The sequence below is a fragment of the Ranitomeya imitator genome, chromosome 6 (genome assembly GCF_032444005.1).
Source record: "Ranitomeya imitator isolate aRanImi1 chromosome 6, aRanImi1.pri, whole genome shotgun sequence".
In the NCBI taxonomy this organism is placed as follows: domain Eukaryota; kingdom Metazoa; phylum Chordata; class Amphibia; order Anura; family Dendrobatidae; genus Ranitomeya; species Ranitomeya imitator.
In genome coordinates, this window is record NC_091287.1 from 120,159,017 (window position 1) to 120,179,848 (window position 20,832).

The 20,832-nt window shown below is 42.0% G+C and overlaps 1 protein-coding gene across 2 annotated transcripts in view; it reads left to right on the forward strand.

Moving 5' to 3' along the window:
- CNOT10 (CCR4-NOT transcription complex subunit 10) overlaps positions 1–19,446 on the forward strand; it is a 147,181-nt gene extending 127,735 nt beyond the window's left edge. For both annotated transcript variants that reach the window (XM_069730030.1, XM_069730029.1), the window contains 5 exons: positions 3,902–4,032; positions 5,650–5,685; positions 7,090–7,217; positions 10,431–10,506; positions 19,202–19,446. In XM_069730030.1, coding sequence (XP_069586131.1) covers positions 3,902–4,032; positions 5,650–5,685; positions 7,090–7,217; positions 10,431–10,506; positions 19,202–19,359 — 529 coding nt within the window. In that variant the 3' untranslated portion in view covers positions 19,360–19,446. The remainder of the gene's footprint in view (positions 1–3,901; positions 4,033–5,649; positions 5,686–7,089; positions 7,218–10,430; positions 10,507–19,201) is intronic.
- The last annotated feature ends 1,386 nt before the right edge of the window (positions 19,447–20,832 follow it).

Below are 20,832 nucleotides of genomic sequence, written 5' to 3' on the forward strand. Positions count from 1 at the left end.
TAACATTTAAGGTCACATAAGCTCCGAGGTCGGCTCTTGGGCTCTTTTTAATGCACCATATATTCAGAAACTGGACATATGGTACTGTGCAAAAGTTTTAGGCAGGTGTGGGAAAATGCTGCAAAGTTAAAATGCTTTCAAAAAAGTATTATTGGTTTATTTTTATAAACTGACAAGATGCAAAGTGAATGAACAAAAGAGAAATCTAAATCAAATCAATATTTGATGTGACCGCCCCTTACTTTACAATACAAAAGCATCAATACTTGTAGGCACACTTGCACACCGTTTTGAAGGAACTCTGCAGGGAGAATGTTCCAAACATATTGGAGAACTGACCACAGATCTGTGGAAGTAGGCTGGTGCAAATCCTTCTGTCTCTTCATGTAATCCCAGACAGACTTGATGTTGAGATCGGGGCTCAGAGGGGGATATTTCATCACTTCCAGGACTCATTGTTCTTCTTTACGCTGAAGTTGTTGATGACCTTGGTTGTGTGTTTGGGGTTATTGTCTTTCTGCAGAATAAATTTGAAGCCACTCAGAAGCCTCCCTAATGGTATTACATGATGGATAAGTATCTGCCTCTATTTCTCAGCATTGAGGACACCATTAATCCTGACCAAATCCCCTACTTTATGTGCTGAAATGCAGCTTCAAAGTTGCAAGGAACCTCTATCATGCTTCACTGTTGCTTGCAGACACTTATTTTTGTACTGCTTTACAGCCCTCAGACAATCCATCCTGTGTTATAGCCAAATACTTCGCATCTGACTCATCAGTCCAGAATAGGGCTTTTTGCCTGTAATTCTTTCATGACAATCATTTCTGGCCAGTCTTCTCTGATTAGTAGATAGAGGTATATCTGGATCCCACTGGTTGCTGCCATTTAAGAACTGCTGCTGGACATCTTCTGATTTCAAAGGGAATTAAGCAGGGCTGTGGAGTCGGTAAGCCAAACCTCAGACTCCTTAATTTCACTGCCTCACTACAGAGCATGTACATAAAGTGCAGCACAGATTCATCTCCACAGCACTGGTCACTACTGAGCATGTGCATAAAGTGCCGCACAGATTCATCTCCACAGCACTGGTCACTACTGAGCATGTGCATAAAGTGCCGCACATTCATCTCCACAGCACTGCCTCACTACTGAGCATGTGCATAAAGTGCAGCACAAATTCATCTCCACTGCACTGCCTCACTACTGAGCATGTACATAATGTACAGCACAAATTCATCTCCACAGCACGGCCTCACTACTGAGCATGTACATAAAGTGCCGCACAGATTCATCTCCACAGCACTGGTCACTACAGAGCATGTACATAAAGTGCCGCACAGATTCATCTCGACAGCACGGCCTCACTACTGAGCATGTGCATAAAGTGCAGCACAAATTCATCTCCACAGCACTGCCTCACTACTGAGCATGTACAGAAAGTGCCGCACAGATTCATTTCCACAGCACTGGTCACTACTGAGCATGTGCATAAAGTGCAGCACAAATTCATCTCCACAGCACTGCCTCACTACTGAGCATGTACATAAAGTGCAGCACAGATTCATCTCCACAGCACTGCCTCACTACTGAGCATGTGCATAAAGTGCAGCACAGATTCGTCTCCAGAGCACTGCCTCACTATTGAGCATGTGCATAAAGTACAGCACAGATTCATCTCCACATCACTGGTCACTACTGAGCATGTACATAAAGTGCAGCACAGATTCATCTCCACAGCACTGGTCACTACTGAGCATGTACATAAAGTGCAGCACAGATTCATCTCCACAGCACTGGTCACTACTGAGCATGTACATAAAGTGCAGCACAGATTCATCTCCACAGCACTGGTCACTACTGAGCATGTACATAAAGTGCAGCATAGATTCATCTCAACTAAAAGCCCAGATCCTTAGATCAGGAACCGAACAGACCTTTATTGGACATTTCATAACTTTCACAAATAATTTATGGCACAATCTGCATTGTACTACTGTACCAATTTATTATATATTTTAGGAGTCGGTCCATTTTATACCAACTCTGACTCCGCCAAAATGGCCACCGACTCTGACTCCACAGCCCTGGAAGTAAGCATGATGTGTCACATCATTAACACAAAATTTCTTTGGCCGACCAAGGTCTGTGGTTCTCAATGCTGCCCATTTCTTGGTGCATCTTCAAAGCAGCTTAAACAGCACATCTTGAAACCTCATCCTGCGCAGAAAACTGCCTTGTCACTTATCGCTGTATTGGTTTTGCCATGGTGTATGATCTGTGATATAAAATAGTCTTGCACAACCTCACAGATGAGCAGAATTTGGCTTTTCTCAGCCAGTTTTAAACCTAATATACAATTATTTGTTAATGACTATGAGCGAAAGTGCTATGATAACATGTTATCCGAGCATCTGGGAGTGCTCGTATATTATGCTAGAGTCCCTGCGGCTGCATGATTTGCGGCTGTTAGACAGCCTGAACACATGCGAGGATTGTGTAACAAACAGGCAAGCCTCACAAGTTCAGGCTGTCTAACAACGACAAGTCATGCAGCCGCAGGGACTCAAACATAATATACGAGCACTCCCAGATGCCTGGATAACACCCAAGTGTGCTCGGATAAGACGTTATCAGCGCTCGTTTTCCTCATCAGTATTAATGGCTGTTTCAACCGAAATATGGAAATTGTGATCATTATCGCCACTTTGGTTTGGTTATTTATTCACCTTCCTGTAATCCTACAAAATCTTGGAATTTGTGCAAGTGTACCTAAAAGAATTGCTGCTGTTTTTATGGCAAAGGAGGGTCACGTGAATTATTGATTTTGATTTGTGTTCATTTACATTGCATTGTGTCAATTGATAAAACTATTAACACTTGTCTATTTGAGATTACGCTTACTTTGCATCATTTTTCCACCACAGCCTAAAACTTTTGCATAATACTGTATTGTGTCATTTGACCTCCAGACATGTTTCCTTGGGGTAATAATCAGGAACTAATAGTCATCAATTAGAGTCCTGTTTTAAATGGGCATTTACATTATGCAGCGATGTATGTGGTCAGGTCATTAAATTAGGAATAGAAGCTTGCAGATATATTTTAAACAGAATTGAGTTAAAAATATTACATTAGAAATGTCGATCACAAGAAATGAAGAGATTGAGTATTTATGGAAAAGACTGCAGTAACCTTTCCAGTGTAATGTGAAATTAGAGAAGAGAAGAATCTTCAGCTGTTCCATCAAACATATTCATACGTCCTAACCAGAAGCTATATGGTGTATGAACTTCTGAATGGACAGCTTCCGGAGCATGGAGACACATATCCAGCGCAACTGAGAATGCTTACAAAAAGCCAAGAGGGCCTCTCTGCTGTAGTGGCAGCGCCATGAATTTGGCTGAGGCAAAGGGGGAGAAGCGAGTCCGTCCATGAGACATTCCAAAATACGTTCAAGTAGAATCATGGAATGGTGGAGTTGAAGGGACCTCCAGGGTCATCGTGTCCAACTCCCCGCTCAACGCAGGACTCTGCAAGCCAAGGCCTGTGGCATAGCCCTTCCAATCCTAATTTGTTGGGCAAGAGACCTTTTTGACTTGGCATATATTTGAATTTTATCGTCTTCCTCATGAAAATAAACAATTACAACTATTATTAAAATTACAGTAACATAAACAAGTTAATTTATTAAATGTCCTCATATACAGATAGTTTCCAACAAGGACATTAATGAAATAATAAGTGCAATAAAATGTTATTTCTCTGACCCCTGTGACACTAAAGGAGTTAAATCACCACGTTGGTTATATTTGGCGTTCATACAATATGGGTGTAAATTTCTGTGACCAGTTTGAGGGCCCAACCCTGACTTGTCTTTGTTTTCGCCCTTTCTTGCCAGGTTCTTGGGGCACTTGTATGCTGCCGAAGCACTTATCTCACTGGACAGGATCTCGGATGCCATCACTCACTTGAACCCAGAAAACGTCACAGATGTGTCCCTTGGGGTTTCATCCCATGAACAGGAGCAAGGTTAATGAAACCACACTTGACTAAAATCCTCCTTTTATCTGCTGCTCTGATGGAAGCAGTAATGCACACATGTGCTCACACACACACACATTTCCAGCCCCACTGCTTCATAATTTATTGGCCCAGTATGTTCAGACAGTCCGTGAATACTTAATGCAGTGACTCATTTATTTGTAGTCTAACCTTTCCAATGCTTCTGCTCGTTATGTGCTCTGCTAGGAGAAGACTGCAGACTAATTAGCCCTATTTTTGCCCGACGCCGAATCATAATGTACAGTATCCTAGTGTACTCCGAGGGTGGGCTACCGGAGGGGTTGCTTCCTTGGTACATGGTTATAATCTGCTCAACATCAACAATGAGAGATTTTATTAGTTTAATTTATGGCTATCCAAATCTTAGCTTTTAGCTCTTTTGATGAAACTAGCAAATATAATGAAATAGAAATCTAATAAAGCAATGTAAGAGTTCGGAGAATAGGTAAAAAAGGCATTTTGGTCTCTTTTTAACCTGACGGCTCTTGAGTTTTAATACAACCAGGAGTTTTTGTTCTTTATTTGCAAGAGGTTCTCCTGGGTATGACATCTTTTTCTCCGCTCTAATAAACACAAATGGGTTTAATTGGCTTTCTATGAAATTTACCCCGGAAAGTATGCATGCTTCATCATATGCGGGAATTGGTGTGAATGACTTCTCTATTCAGCTGCATCAAATGTTGTATATTAGGGCTATACAAGTAGTGGTAACAAAATCATACAAGTAATTGTCAAAAAAAAAAGGTCCCAGGCAAGCATGCAAGAAGTGAAAAAAAAAATAAAAACCTTTAAAGGGGTTATCTGGGACTTTTATATTGATGACCTATCCTCAGGATAGAGCGTCAATATCTGATCTGTGGGGGTGCAAGAAGCAGCACCTACCAGCTGTATTACATATTCATGAACAACTGTCTGGTTATTCACGTCTTTGTGCACGCTTGGATATGGTGGAAACTACAGATTGATCTGGATACTGGTGTGAATTACTCCAGGGGTTTGGGGAAATTACTCTGTTTTTGAGAATATCAGTGTGAATTATTTATTATTGGATGAATAAAAAATAAATATTAAACTTTTTTTTCCTCCCCCTTCTTCTTTGCATGTATATCAGTAAAAAGTAACACTTTTTGTGCCATAGAAAATAACTGGTTTACTAGTACTTGGATTCCTTCCAAATATTAATATTAAAGGGTATCGTGTTAGTAATCTATCCTTAGGAGAGGTAATCAGATCGCTATGGGTCTAACTCCCAGCCCTGCTACCGATGAGGTGTGTACAGCGCAGAACTGCACTGCTCCGTCACACGCCACAATGGGCGCTACTGGTTACTTCGGTTCAGCTCCCAACAGCAGCCACTAAGCAGTGGGATGTAATGGTGCAGATCTTCTCCTTACACCATGTATCCAGCCACTGCTGAGCGGGTAATGCGATCGGAGAAGGCCTTCAGGCCATCAATATCATTGAAGGAAAAACAAAAAAAAACATTTTAACAACGCATGACTTCTTGTTTTCTAATTCAATTTTGGAACTAACCCCATTTTTTTTTTTTTGTCTGACCTCATTTTTTTTCTTCTATTTTTGCAGCCTCTGATAAAGGAGATAATGAACCTATGGAATCTGGTAATCCATTTTGGTCAAGCATATTAAATAAATAAAAAATAAAAAAAGATTGGCACCAGTATACAGTGTTTAAAAGTTGTAGTTATTATTTATTTATTAATGCATTGGAAAAATTCAGTTCACCGTGAAAGCCGTAAAAAGGCCTCAAACTTATAACTACAATGGAATGACCCTTGTATAAGGCCAAGATCTTCCACATGGACGTGGTCAAATACAATAAATTGAGACTGGACGGAGTAATAATTACCCAAATTTGAAACGATAGTGTTGCAAAAAATGTTAGAGAACTTGTCACCAGAACAAAAGTGGTCAGGATTGGCTTTTTTCCCCCCTTAAATCGGCCATACAGTTCTACAGATATGGGCCTTTTTATTTAGTGCTAATTGTTATAATCTTTACCAAGGGACGTGGCTCACAGGATTCTCTGGGGGGGGTGGCTTTAGGCTGCTTTGCATAATTACCTTGTGAGCAACGCCCTCTTGGTAAAATAAATAAATGTAGCACTAAAAAAACAAAATTCCATCTCTCTAATATCGCTACGATCATGTGACGGATTTACAGAAAACTAAAATCCTCCTAATACTCCAGGGAGCTGCGGGAATAAAATAAGTGAAAACTGGCCGCACTTGAAATTAGCAATTTTCAAAATTTGAATGATTATCCCTTAAGAGTATGTGTCCACGGGCCGGATTACATCCGGATTAGCTGCGGATTGAACGCTGCATACAACTGCAGCGTTCAACCCACAGCATCCAGATGTTACAGCATAGTGGAGGGGATTTTATGAAATCCCGTCTCCACTATGCGTGCAAACACGAATCCGGCGGCCCTGTGTTTACGGACATGCGGCGCATCTTTTTAGATCGCAGCATGTCTGTTTACCTTGCGGCGACGCTCCGTCTCCACAGGGTAAATCACAGGGCCCTATATATGGGGTGCGGGGATTCCGGATGTGTGCAATGAACACATCCAGAATCACTGCACGTACAGAAGGGAGCGGTTCTTTGGGCGGAGTGGGGTTTCCGCTCCGTCCAAAGTGCCGTGAATCCGGGCAGTGGACACGTGCCCTTAGATGTTTCTGCCTGGAAATAAAACGCTCCAAAGTTTCACTGAATTAACAAAAAAATGCCCCATGCACAGGAACAGTGTCAAAAATCACACCAATATTTTTTTATTATTATTAACATGGATTTTTCAGCCAGAAAAAATCCATGTTAAAAATAAAAAAAGTGTGAATGTACCCTTAACCTGAATTTGGAAGATCTGCTTATACCCGCTCCCATGTTGCTGTCCATACTTATTTCTGACCAATCACGAAAGGAATAATTAAACATTACGGACCATCGATAATAGTTGTTAACCTTTGTTCTTTGCTGATCACTATACTGTATTTCATTGTTTCAGTGGGAAAGCAGACGCCACAGTGCTACCCCAGTTCAGTCACCTCGGCTAGGACCATGATGCTTTTTAACCTCGGGAGTGCGTACTGTTTACGGAGTGAATATGATAAAGCAAGAAAATGCCTTCACCAGGTAAGCACATTACCGGATGTCTTATCTCACTGCTCAGACACTACTGGAAATGCAGACGTTGCCAATATCCACCGTACAATGTGAGATCTTCATACATACTAGTTTCCTTTTGAGATTTGAATAAAGCGAGTGGATAGACACAAATATTTGCAGACGTCTGAGGAGGCAGATTACTACAGATCATGAAGGCCACTTACATCATTCCAGGAGATAGTCCTGTTATGTTTGCATTGGTAATAGGTATTCCCATAGATATGAAGGTTTTTTTTTTTCAGAATGGCTTTCTCTTCATTTGCACAATAGGGAACATAGAGAGCAATGGTCCCCTGCTTGGACCTCCCCTTCCACTCCGGGGACTCTGATCATGTAGTACGTGGTAATTGGTCTGTATCATGTAGAACGTGGTAATTGGTCTGTATCATCATGTAGAACGTGGTAATTGGTCTGTATCATGTAGAACGTGGTAATTGGTCTGTATCATCATGTAGAACGTGGTAATTGGTCTGTATCATGTAGAACGTGGTGATTGGTCTGTATCATGTAGTAGGTGGTAATTGGTCTGTATCATCATGTAGAACGTGGTAATTGGTCTGTATCATGTAGAACGTGGTGATTGGTCGGTATCATGTAGTACGTGGTAATTGGTCTGTATCATGTAGAACGTGGTAATTGGTCTGTATCATGTAGAACGTGGTAATTGGTCTGTATCATGTAGAACGTGGTAATTGGTCTGTATCATGTAGTAGGTGGTAATTGGTCTGCATCATCTAGTACGTGGTAATTGGTCTGTATCATGTAGTACGTGGTAATTGGTCTGCATCATGTAGTACGTGGTAATTGGTCTGTATCATGTAGAACGTGGTAATTGGTCTGTATCATGTAGAACGTGGTAATTGGTCTGTATCATGTAGAACGTGGTAATTGGTCTGCATCATGTAGTACGTGGTAATTGGTCTGCATCATGTAGAACGTGGTAATTGGTCTGTATCATGTAGTACGTGGTAATTGGTCTGTATCATCATGTAGAACGTGGTAATTGGTCTGTATCATCATGTAGAACGTGGTAATTGGTCTGTATCATCATGTAGAACGTGGTAATTGGTCTGTATCATGTAGTACGTGGTAATTGGTCTGTATCATGTAGTACGTGGTAATTGGTCTGCATCATGTAGAACGTGGTAATTGGTCTGTATCATGTAGTACGTGGTAATTGGTCTGTATCATGTAGAACGTGGTAATTGGTCTGTATCATGTAGTACGTGGTAATTGGTCTGTATCATGTAGAACGTGGTAATTGGTCTGTATCATGTAGTAGGTGGTGATTGGTCTGCATCATCTAGTACGTGGTAATTGGTCTGTATCATGTAGTACGTGGTAATTGGTCTGCATCATGTAGTACGTGGTAATTGGTCTGTATCATGTAGAACGTGGTAATTGGTCTGTATCATGTAGTAGGTGGTAATTGGTCTGCATCATCTAGTACGTGGTAATTGGTCTGTATCATGTAGTACGTGGTAATTGGTCTGCATCATGTAGTACGTGGTAATTGGTCTGTATCATGTAGAACGTGGTAATTGGTCTGTATCATGTAGAACGTGGTAATTGGTCTGTATCATCTAGTACGTGGTAATTGGTCTGTATCATGTAGTACGTGGTAATTGGTCTGTATCATGTAGAACGTGGTAATTGGTCTGCATCATGTAGTACGTGGTAATTGGTCTGCATCATGTAGAACGTGGTAATTGGTCTGTATCATGTAGTACGTGGTAATTGGTCTGTATCATCATGTAGAACGTGGTAATTGGTCTGTATCATGTAGTACGTGGTAATTGGTCTGTATCATGTAGTACGTGGTAATTGGTCTGTATCATGTAGTACGTGGTAATTGGTCTGCATCATGTAGAACGTGGTAATTGGTCTGTATCATGTAGAACGTGGTAATTGGTCTGCATCATGTAGTACGTGGTAATTGGTCTGTATCATGTAGTACGTGGTAATTGGTCTGCATCATGTAGAACGTGGTAATTGGTCTGTATCATGTAGTACGTGGTAATTGGTCTGTATCATGTAGAACGTGGTAATTGGTCTGTATCATGTAGTACGTGGTAATTGGTCTGTATCATGTAGAACGTGGTAATTGGTCTGTATCATGTCACTTGTGTGAGATTCTACTCCAGGCAGCTTTCATGTAATTGCTTTTCATGGGGTTGTAAAGTCGGAGGCCAATTTCGTCCCCCAAACACATGAGACCTATGTCGGCCAAATCTGCTGATATAGACGTGCTCAGATGACCGTCCATTGTGTATGAGGGCCTCCTGAACTTTCCCCGGCAGATATATTGGGAAGCTGGCTGCATTTACTTATACATGAACTGTGATCCATCATGAATTCTTTCCAGTTACACACAGACGCTGCTTCCCTGAACCGTTTGATTTCACCTATGTGCTAGTCGTAAATTAATATTCACATAGTTTCCGATGAAAAAAAAATTGTGTTACTAGCGCCCTGTAGTTCTCCACCAACTAATGTCCTGTGTTCAAACTGTTTGGGGAATCTGCCATTAGCACAGGGGTACTCTGTTTGGCGCGGCGCCCTCTTGCAAGGTTTACTAAACGTATTAATTTAGGTTCTGCGATGCTTCTTTCCAGCAGCCTCCATCTTATTGGCAGTATTGATTCCCCCTTTACCTCCTAAATTCACCCATTCTCTTGTAATTAAGGAAACATACAGTGTGTGGCACTTTTTGTACTTGGGCAGAGTTATAGGTCGGCAGGAACAGATCCGTTTTTTAAGGGCATTGGATCCCGAGTGTACTCACTATCGCGCCTTGTAATTATACATGCAAATTAAAGAAGAGCGTTTCATTAAGGTCTTGATTTATTTGTCCTCCGTACACTGGTTTCTCTGCGGGATCAGTTGTTTTTCCTTTGCGTGTGTTATAACGGTAGCTGATTATTTCAGCCAGGGAGGGCTAAGTGCTCTGAAGGGGTAATGTAGACGGTATCTGATGGTGTTGAGCCCACGGGGAGTTGTCACAGCAATTAGAGCTAGAAGAAGTAGTATTAAATCTCAAGATGAGCCTGGCCCCGGATCATCTTTCAGCTGCACATTCAGAAGAATGTATCCAGAGATTAGCCTCTTACCTTCTAATAATTCATTGGGTAATTGCTTTGACTTTTATGTTCTTACCATTACTTATTTTCCATTTTCAAGGCTGCATCCATGATCCATCCCAAGGAAATCCCACCAGAGGCAATACTTCTGGCAGTCTATCTAGAACTACAGAACGGTAATAATCCCCCTTTTGTGTGTGTTACGTAGAGTAGTAATTCGGGAAATGTCTGATTGCAGTTCTGTGGTGGAATCAAGCAATCACAAAGGTACCAGCAGCAATAAGGCCATGTTCCCCAAAAACATAGCATTCCACTACGCTAGCAAAGTGGATGAAATCTCATGCATATGTTGCTGGTTTTTTTTCCTTTCAGATTTGAAGCAGTTTCATATCTGCCCGTGTCAATTCCTTCAGCGTCTTTTGCAGCAATTTTCACCCGTTTTAATGAATGGGGAATATTGCATCAGAAAGGCGCTGAATTCTTTTCTGCCAACACATCAGTATTTGCAGCAGATTTTTTTTTTGCTGTAAAAGCGGAACGTGTGCACATAGCCTAATAATGGGAGCCTCAGTCATGTACAGTTTGTATATATCCGCCGTTCAGGCTAGCACTGGAGCCACACTTCATTCCCTAGTAACATACATCAGCCATGTGTGCATCTAACAATCCATTTCACGTTGCTCCATTGAGTTTGGCCATATTCTTCGATTTCTATCTGTTGGAGTAGGATCCCCGACATGACACTTATTAGCACATCCCGCAGCTTTCACAGTTGGTCAATGTATGTTCTTTCCCAGCAGTTCTACATACGCAGCAGCTCATGGTCTGTACTTCTGGCTCTTCATGTCTCTTCATACATGAAGGGAAATTTCAGGTTGAGAAAATGAATGACTTTGCACACAGTGAAGGCTATATACTTGTCCAATATACAATCTTTATCAATTCCCCATGGCATCTTAAGACCTCTGCTTCCTGCCATGCCAAATAAACCATTTTTTATTTCCTGTGGATATACATCTCCCCTGATCGTGTGATGATCATGTAGATGCTTTACTGTGCAAAGTAATAAGCTTTTGTGTTTCAGTCGTGCACAATCATTATATGACCAGGACAAAATTATTCCATTTATTGTTTGGAAGTAAACAATTTGGTTTCTTATTAAATGTCTGGAAGCAAAAATCAAGAAAAACTTGAAAAATTGATGCATATTAAAAGTCTAGTGGTTGTGCTGCATTCACTATGGTATAAATACACAGCTTACCGGTAGAGATCCGATCCATGGCCCTCGTCCGTGCTCTGTGGCTGTGGACATGAGCTCTACAAATTTCCTGGCCTGGGGCGACACATGATCTGTGCGGCACACAGGTGACAACGCACCAGCACAGCAATTCACAACATGAGCCTGGGATCCCGTGAGATCTGGTAATTCACACAGCTCTTTTCCACGGCCAGAGATCACTGATCATTGATGCTACTAATGATTTTCTCATGTCATGATATTGACGACCTATCCTTAGTATCCTTCCTCTGGCACCCCTGTCGATCAGCAGTTACCAATTCCGTCTGTGGCCGTATGTAATAGACAAATGAAAGTGCATGAAAATTGGCTGAGATACCACTAAGTAAACCTAAAATAAGTCTATATCCTATAGAAGGACTGGCTACACATATGGCACTTCCCAAATTCAAATGCACCTATAAATTACGGAAGCTGATGCCAAAATTCAAATATTTTAACCCCTCTGTGACCTTAGACGTACTATCCCGTCGAGGTGCCCTGGGCTTATCTGACCCTGGACGGGATAGTACGTCATAGCCGATCGGCCGCGCTCACGGGGGGAGCGCGGCCGATCGCGGCCGGGTGTCAGCTGCTTATCGCAGCTGACATCTGGCACTATGTGCCAGGAGCGGTCACGGACCGCCCCCGGCACATTAACCCCTGGCACACCGCGATCAAAGATGATCGCGATGTGCCGGCGGTGCAGGGAAGCACCGCGCAGGGAGGGGGCTCCCTGCGGGCTTCCCTGAGACCCCCGGAGCAACGCGATGTGATCGCGTTGCTGCGAGGGTCTCACCTCCCTCCCTGCTCCCTCCAGCCCCGGATCCAAGATGGCCGCGGATCCGGGTCCTGCAGGGAGGGAGGTGGCTTCACAGAGCCTGCTTAGAGCAGGCACTGTGAAGCATGCAGCGCTGCATGTCAGATCAGTGATCTGACAGAGTGCTGTGCAAACTGTCAGATCACTGATCTGTGATGTCCCCCCCTGGGACAAAGTAAAAAAGTTAAAAAAAAATTTTCCAAATGTGTAAAAAAAAAATAAAAAAAAATATTCCAAAATAATTAAAAAAAAATATATATATTATTCCCATAAATACATTTCTTCATCTAAATAAAAAAAAAAAACAATAAAAGTACACATATTTAGTATCGCCGCGTCCGTAACGACCTGACCTATAAAACTGTCCCACTAGTTAACCCCTTCAGTAAACACCGTAAGAAAAAAAAAAAAAGAGGCAAAAAACAACGCTTTATTATCATACCGCCGAACAAAAAGTGGAATAACACGCGATCAAAAGGACAGATATAAATAACCATGGTACCGCTGAAAGCGTCAAATTGTCCCGCAAAAAAAGAGCCGCCATACAGCATCATCAGCAAAAAAATAAAAAAGTTATAGTCCTGAGAATAAAGCGATGCAAAAATAATTATTTTTTCTGTAAAATAGTTTTTATCGTATAAAAGCGCCAAACCATAAAAAAATGATATAAATGAGGTATCGCTGTAATCGTACTGACCCGAAGAATAAAACTGATTTATCAATTTTACCAAACGCGGAACGGTATAAACGCCTCCCCCAATAGAAATTCATGAATAGCTGGCTTTTGGTCATTCTTCCTCACAAAAATCGGAATAAAAAGCGATCAAAAAATGTCACGTGCCCAAAAATGTTTTCAATAAAAACGTCAACTCGTCCCGCAAAAAACAAGACCTCACATGACTCTGTGGACCAAAATATGGAAAAATTATAGCTCTCAAAATGTGGTATTGCAAAAAATATTTTTTGCAATAAAAAGGGTCTTTCAGTGTGTGACGGCTGCCAATCATAAAAATCCGCTAAAAAACTCGCTATAAAAGTAAATCAAACCCCCCTTCATCACCCCCTTAGTTAGGGAAAAATAAAAAAAAATGTATTTATTTCCATTTTCCCATTAGGGCTAGGGTTAGGGCTAGGGTTAGGGCTAGGGCTAGGGTTAGGGCTAGGGTTAGGGCTAGGGTTAGGGCTAGGGTTAGGGCTAGGGTTAGGGCTAGGGTTAGGGCTAGGGCTAGGGTTAGGGCTAGGGTTGGGGCTACAGTTAGGGTTGGGGCTAAAGTTAGGGTTAGGGTTTAGATTACATTTACAGTTGGGAATAGGGTTGGGATTAGGGTTAGGGGTGTGTCAGGGTTAGAGGTGTGGTTAGGGTTACCGTTGGAATTAGGGTTAGGGGTGTGTTTAGATTAGGGTTTCAGTTATAATTGGGGGGTTTCCACTGTTTCGGCACATCAGGGGCTCTCCAAACACGACATGGCGTCCGATCTCAATTCCAGCCAATTCTGCGTTGAAAAAGTAAAACAGTGCTCCTTCCCTTCCGAGCTCTCCTGTGTGCCCAAACAGGGGTTTACCCCAACATATGGGGTATCAGCGTACTCAGGACAAATTGGACAACAACTTTTGTGGACCAATTTCTCCTGTTACCCTTGGGAAAATATAAAACTGGGGGCTAAAAAATAATTTTTGTGGGAAAACAAAAAGATTTTTTATTTTCACGGCTCTGCGTTATAAACTGTAGTGAAACACTTGGGGGTTCAAAGTTCTCACAACACATCTAGATAAGTTCATTGAGGGGTCTAGTTTCCAATATGGGGTCACTTGTGGGGGGTTTCTACTGTTTAGGTACATTAGGGGCTCTGCAAACGCAATGTGACGCCTGCAGACCAATCCATCTAAGTCTGCATTCCAAATGATGCTCCTTCCCTTCCGAGCCCTCCCATGCGCCCAAACGGTGGTTTCCCCCCACATTTCGGGTATCAGCGTACTCAGGACAAATTGGACAACAACATTTAGGGTCCAATTTCTCCTGCTAACCTTGGAAAAATACAAAACTGGGGGCTAAAATATAATTTTTGTGGAAAAAAAAATATTTTTTATTTGCATGGCTCTGCGTTATAAACTGTAGTGAAATACTTGGGGGTTCAAAGCTCTCACAACACATCAAGATGAGTTCCTTAGGGGGTCTACTTTCCAAAATGGTGTCACTTCTGGGGGGTTTCTACTGTTTAGGTACATCAGGGGCTCTGCAAACGCAATGTGACGCCTGCAGACCATTCCATCTAAGTCTGCATTCCAAATGGCGCTCCTTCCCTTCCGAGCCCTCCCATGCGCCCAAACGGTGGTTCCCCCCCACATATGGGGTATCAGCGTACTCAGGACAAATTGGACAACAACTTTTGGGGTCCAATTTCTCCTGTTACCCTAGGGAAAATACAAAACTGGGGGCTAAAAAATAATTTTTGTGGGAAAAAAATTTTGTTTTATTTTTATGGCTTTGCATTATAAACTTCTGTGAAGCACTTGGTGGGTCAAAGTGCTCACCACACATCCAGATAAGTTCCTTAGGGGGTCTACTTTCCAAAATGGTGTCACTTGTGGGGGGTTTCAATGTTTAGGCACATCAGTGGCTCTCCAAACGCAACATGGCGTCCCATCTCAATTCCTGTCAATTTTGCATTGAAAAGTCAAATAGCGCTCCTTCCCTTCCGAGCTCTCCCATGCGCCCAAACAGTGGTTTACTGCCACATATGGGGTATCAGCGTACTCAGGACAAATTGGACAACAACTTTTTGGGTCCAATTTCTCCTGTTACCCTTGGTAAAATAAAACAAATTGGAGCTGAAGTAAATTTTTTGTGTAAAAAAGTTAAATGTTCATTTTTATTTAAACATTCCAAAAATTCCTATTAAACACCTGAAGGGTTAATAAACTTCTTGAATGTGGTTTTGAGCACCTTGAGGGGTGCAGTTTTTAGAATGGTGTCACACTTGGGCATTTTCTATCATATAGACCCCTCAAAATGACTTCAAATGAGACGTGGTCCCTAAAAAAAAAATGGTGTTGTAAAAATGAGAAATTGCTGGTCAACTTTTAACCCTTATAACTCCCTAACAAAAAAAAAAATTGGTTCCAAAATTATGCTGATGTAAAGGAGACATGTGGGAAATGTTACTTATTAAGTATTTTGTGTGACATATCTCTGTGATTTAATTGCATAAAAATTCAAAGTTTGAAAATTGCGAAATTTTCAAAATTTTCGCCAAATTTCAGTTTTTTTCACAAATAAACGCAGGTACTATCAAAGAAATTTTACCACTATCATGAAGTACAATATGTCACGAGAAAACAATGTCAGAATCACCAGGATCCGTTGAAGCGTTTCGGAGTTATAACCTCATAAAGGGACAGTGGTCAGAATTGTAAAAATTGGCCTGGTCATTGACGTGCAAACCACCCTTGGGGGTAAAGGGGTTAAACAGAAATATCTTTATTCAATACATTTAATAAAAGCATATCACACTGGAGATACATAAGCATACAAAATAGTACCACCATATAAAGGTGACCAGTAACAGGAATGTATACACAATTTCCAAATATATATGGTTGTTAATTCAAACTGACACAGAGGCATATATAAAGAATCCTTATAACCAAAGACAAAAAAGTGTCACAGTTTAGGCGAGATGTGTTGTAATACAAAGGAGGTATAGAGAATATTTAGTACCATATTCATGGCTACATGCCTAATCTAAGTCCTTTTAAAGTTTACAAAGTTAGAGGGATAACGCCATAGTAGGACCAATATACAAAGCTATCTCAAGGGAACATATATATACACATTTGCCTCATATAAGCCTCAGTGCCAGCCCAAGTAAGTGAATAAGGGTTAATACATAACCTGTATATGCGGCACCTTCCCCGACGCGCGTTTCGCGTTCCGCTTCTTCTAAGGGGGTCTGTACAAAGATAGCTTTGTATATTGGTTATATTTTATTTACAAAAATGTTGCTTTAGCCTCAATTTTTTTTTTACTTTCACCAGGATAACAGGAGAAAATGGACCCCAACATTTGTTGTGCAATTTCTCTTGAGTATGCCAATCCCCATATGTAGGGGAAAACTACTGTTTAGACGCATGGCAGGACTTGGAAGGGAAGGAGCGCTATTTGACTTTTTGAACACAAAAATGGCTGGAATCAATAGCGACACCATATTGCATTTGGAGAGCCCCAGATGTCCCTAAACTGTATAAACACACACACACACACACACACGTGACAACATTTTGGAAACTACACCCCCTCAAGGATTTTATCCAGGGGTATATAGAGGATTTTTACCCCAAAGGTCCTAGACAGAATTTGATAACATAAGGTCGCCATATTGAATGTCGTCATTAGTGTTGAGCACAATGCTCGCTGCTCCAGTTTTGCATCGGGGTGCTCCAGTATGCACAAAGTATCGCTGGTGCTCGAGCAACCCCGATGCAAACTCAAGTAGTAGCATGGTTTTTAAAGACACCCCAAACTTAGGGTTGAAGTTGTGCTAATGGGAAAGAATGAAAGGAATAAAACATATAAAATAAAAAAATGGAATCTAACTAATGGGATGGCACTGGTGGATGACATACTGATTAATGGCTTTTGATCACTGTGATGGGGTCTATCAAAATTAATCAATAGGAAAAATCCCTGTTGTTTCTGGGTGCCCTGCACATATGTCCGCCATTCTTTTTCTTCAGGAAGAGGAGGCGGAGGGCCAGGGACCGGTGCTGGAGGGACTTGATGACCTCATCTCTCTCTCCCCTGACATATATATCTTGTCAGAAGAGAGATAAATGTTTTTAATATCTGGCACACTTTTTTTTATGTGATTATAGTTATTCATTGAATAGCGGCAATCACGTGATTGGCGAACGGAAAAATCGTGATCATGTTGTCTGGGTTTTCAGCTCTGGCTGCTGAAACCCTGTAGATTTTTCAAAGCTGGGGGACACTAAAGCCTTTTTCCCAATCACCGTTTTAAAAAGGCAATGAGGGAATAGAGCCCCTTAATGGCAGCCGTTTTAATGCATATCGGCAGTTGTTAAGGGGTTAAACTACCATGGAATTGCCAAGAGTTGCATAAACAAACAGGACCCATTTACTGAAACAGTCTTACTCTGTTTTCATTTCTGTAAAGGGCAACTGAACTTCCATTTATTTATTTTTTTTATAATTTTTTCCAGCAAAAATAATTTGGAAAATCCCTTTTTAGGGGATTTGTTTTCATTCCTGTAGAAACCAAAACTTGGTTTCCAAACCTTGGAATTTTACCAGTCTACCTGCCTGCCTTTAGCTGCATTGATATCAGAGTATAGTCATTTGGAGAACAGATGATGGCAGTGAAAGGGTCAACACCAGTGTCCTCTTCATACTGTGTGGCTGATCAGACCGAGCTCCTGCAGCAGCTTATCCCCAGAGTTAGTGAGATCCCTCCTGTCACATTATTGTCAGACCAATCTCTGTAATGTATGCGCCAATGGACCCTCCCTCATCGCCCCCTTTATACTGTGATGGGAACATTGGACTTTCTCCTGTTAGCCCGTTGTACGGATCACTGGGAGACGCAATGAGAACAGCACGTTTGTGGAAGTAAATGTAAAACTTCCATTGCAGGATACTGTACAGGGGCATGGATAGCTGAGTAAGCTCGCTGCAGGAGATTGGGGGCAGAATGCGTTCAGTGCCATCATGTGTACTCCACAGGGGTAGGTTTTGATATCCGTGCAGTTAAAGGCAGGCAAATAGATTGGGGAAAAGAAGCAGAGGTTTGGAAGCCCTACAAATCTTTTTTTGTACAAATTCCCTAATAAAGTGTTTTGCAACTTTTCATCCTGGACAAAATTTAAATATAAAAAAAAGTTTGGTTACTCTTTAAACTGTTCTGGTAAAATGATTGGTTGCTATGAACAACAAAGGCAATTTTTCACGTATTTATAACATTTGTGCTAGTTGCTAGAAAAGAGCACAAGTCACTATGCAGGACCTGGCGATTCAATGCATTGCCCAACCCACTGGTGTCAGTGGACGGTTTGTGATGTTTATACAGACTTCCCTTGGTAATACAGTGAAATGGTCTTCTTTATTTACACCCTTTTTAGCAGTATAGCTGTAAACTGTTGGGATAACCCAGCAAGTTGATGACTCCATCCAGTCATCCCTAAGGCTGGGTTCCCATTGCGTTATGGGACCGCATTTAACGGACAGCGTTGCACGGCGAAATTAACGCCGTGCAACGCGTCCGTTAACGCGCCCATTGAAGGCAATGGGAACGCGCTTCACTAGTGCGTGCCATGTTCGGCACGCGCCGGTGTTTCCTGGCGCGCCGCGGACGCTGCAAGCAGCGTCCGAGGCGCGCCCGTGGTCCGTTCCCCGCTCTCGCAGATCGGGGATCTGCGAGAGCGGGGACGTTACCGCGACCCCGACCGCAGCCCCATAGAAAACATTGCGTTAGCGCAATCCGCTAGCGCTAAACGGATTGCACTAACGCAATGTGACCCTAGCCTAAGAAAATGGTTTGCAAAAGCCCTTTAATGATAAGTGGCTTATTTGTATGGAGTCCTGAGCCATATATAATTTACAGCAAATGACAAAATCTAGAATTAGTGTTTTGAGGTGCGTGCATGGGGCGTTTGTGCCGCACTCGCTATTCTACGGAGTAGACTGAAGAATGGATGAATACGGTGAGTTGATCTTGAGTTGAATGGAACAAGGCCTACGCTAACCTCTCCTCTCTTTTAGGCAATACTCAGCTGGCTTTGCAGATCATCAAAAGAAACCAACTTCTGCCATCTGTAAAAATGATGACGGATCTTCGAAAGAAACCATTATTCCAGTCCATCCATCAGCCCATGCAGCCAATTCAGATGCCCACATTCACCACCGTTCAAAGGAAATGATATTTGCCTTTCATAAGACTGTCAGATGAAATGCTGCAAACATCTACCAGTTCATCAATAAACGGCATATTGGACTTTTCTGGCAAATCGTGGCATTTTTTTTATATAAATATATATTTATAGCAAAAAGAATCGAGTAAAGGGTTTATTACTTGCTGAGCCAAAATGTTCCCAGATCTATAATGTTTTTCATATATAATGCATAAATAAGTCAGTCATGGCAATAAAAACCTGACATTTGATGTCTGCACAAAGAATGTGGTTTTTAGGATTTAAATATAGGACTGGATCATATTACAAGGCAAAGTGAAAGATTGTATATCATACATTGATACATGTGGACACTAATGTTGGGAAAATACTGTATTCTTCACACTAAAAGACTCACTTCCCCCACCCCACCCCAAATTTTTGGGGAAAGTGGGGATGTGTCTTATAGGTCAAGCATAGGAAGGGGGGGTGCAGCGGCAAGAGTTGGGCAATACTGTGGTCCCTGGGCTGGGAGGAGGGAATGTTCGGCGGTGTGATGCTGCTAGTCCCAAACTGGTATGAGGAGGTGTTTTAACGGTGCGGGGGCTCTGCCGATATTTTGTGACAAGGAGCCCCGCACTTCCATGGTTTTAATGCAATGGACTCCAGGAAAATGGCCACTGGGGGCGGTTTATATGCAGATTGAGATCTTATCTCCAGAGTTCGAAATCTGTGCATGCTCCACCTCCAGCGACCATTTTCCAAAAGTCCACCGCATTGAAGCCATGGAAATGCGGGGGCTCCGGGCTTTCACAAAATGACAGCGGAGTCCCCGCTCCGCCAAACACCCCATTCTAACAGCCTGGGATGGGACTTGCAGCATCACCCCACAGCGTCGTATCTCTGAACACCTGTGACCCTGCACCACTGCCACACCCTCGCTGCTAAGCTGAGACAATTCAAGTCGTTTACAAAAGCAGGGCAGCAGGCTTCGGTCACCTTACCCCTTCTGAGTTTTCAATTAATTTCCACTTGAGTGGGGTAATTTATTCTTGACACCTCTTACTACTAGAAGGGCTTCATGATCCTTTGCAGCTATAACTTCTAGTTGCAATTATCCAATACTCGTTGATGCTGCTATACATATTTTAAATCCCCTTGCTGGTAACCTGAATTCAGACTGTAAGACAGCCCCCGTTTGACAAATTAATTTTTTTCCCATATTTTCCTCCTGAAAATATGTGGTGCGTCTTATGGTCCAGTGAGTCTTATACTCTGAAAAATGTGGTACATTCTTAATGCCCAGTCCTGCTAACTTGTTTCCAGTAGACCACCCTCTATCACTATCCACAGGATAGGTGATAACTTACTGATTGATTGGGGGTCCAACCACTGGTACCTGCACTTATCACCAGAACAGTGAACTTTTTTTTTACCTGGAAGAATGGAGCAGCGCACATGTTTGACTGCCTCTACATTTTTTCCTTGTGGGGCAGCCAAGTT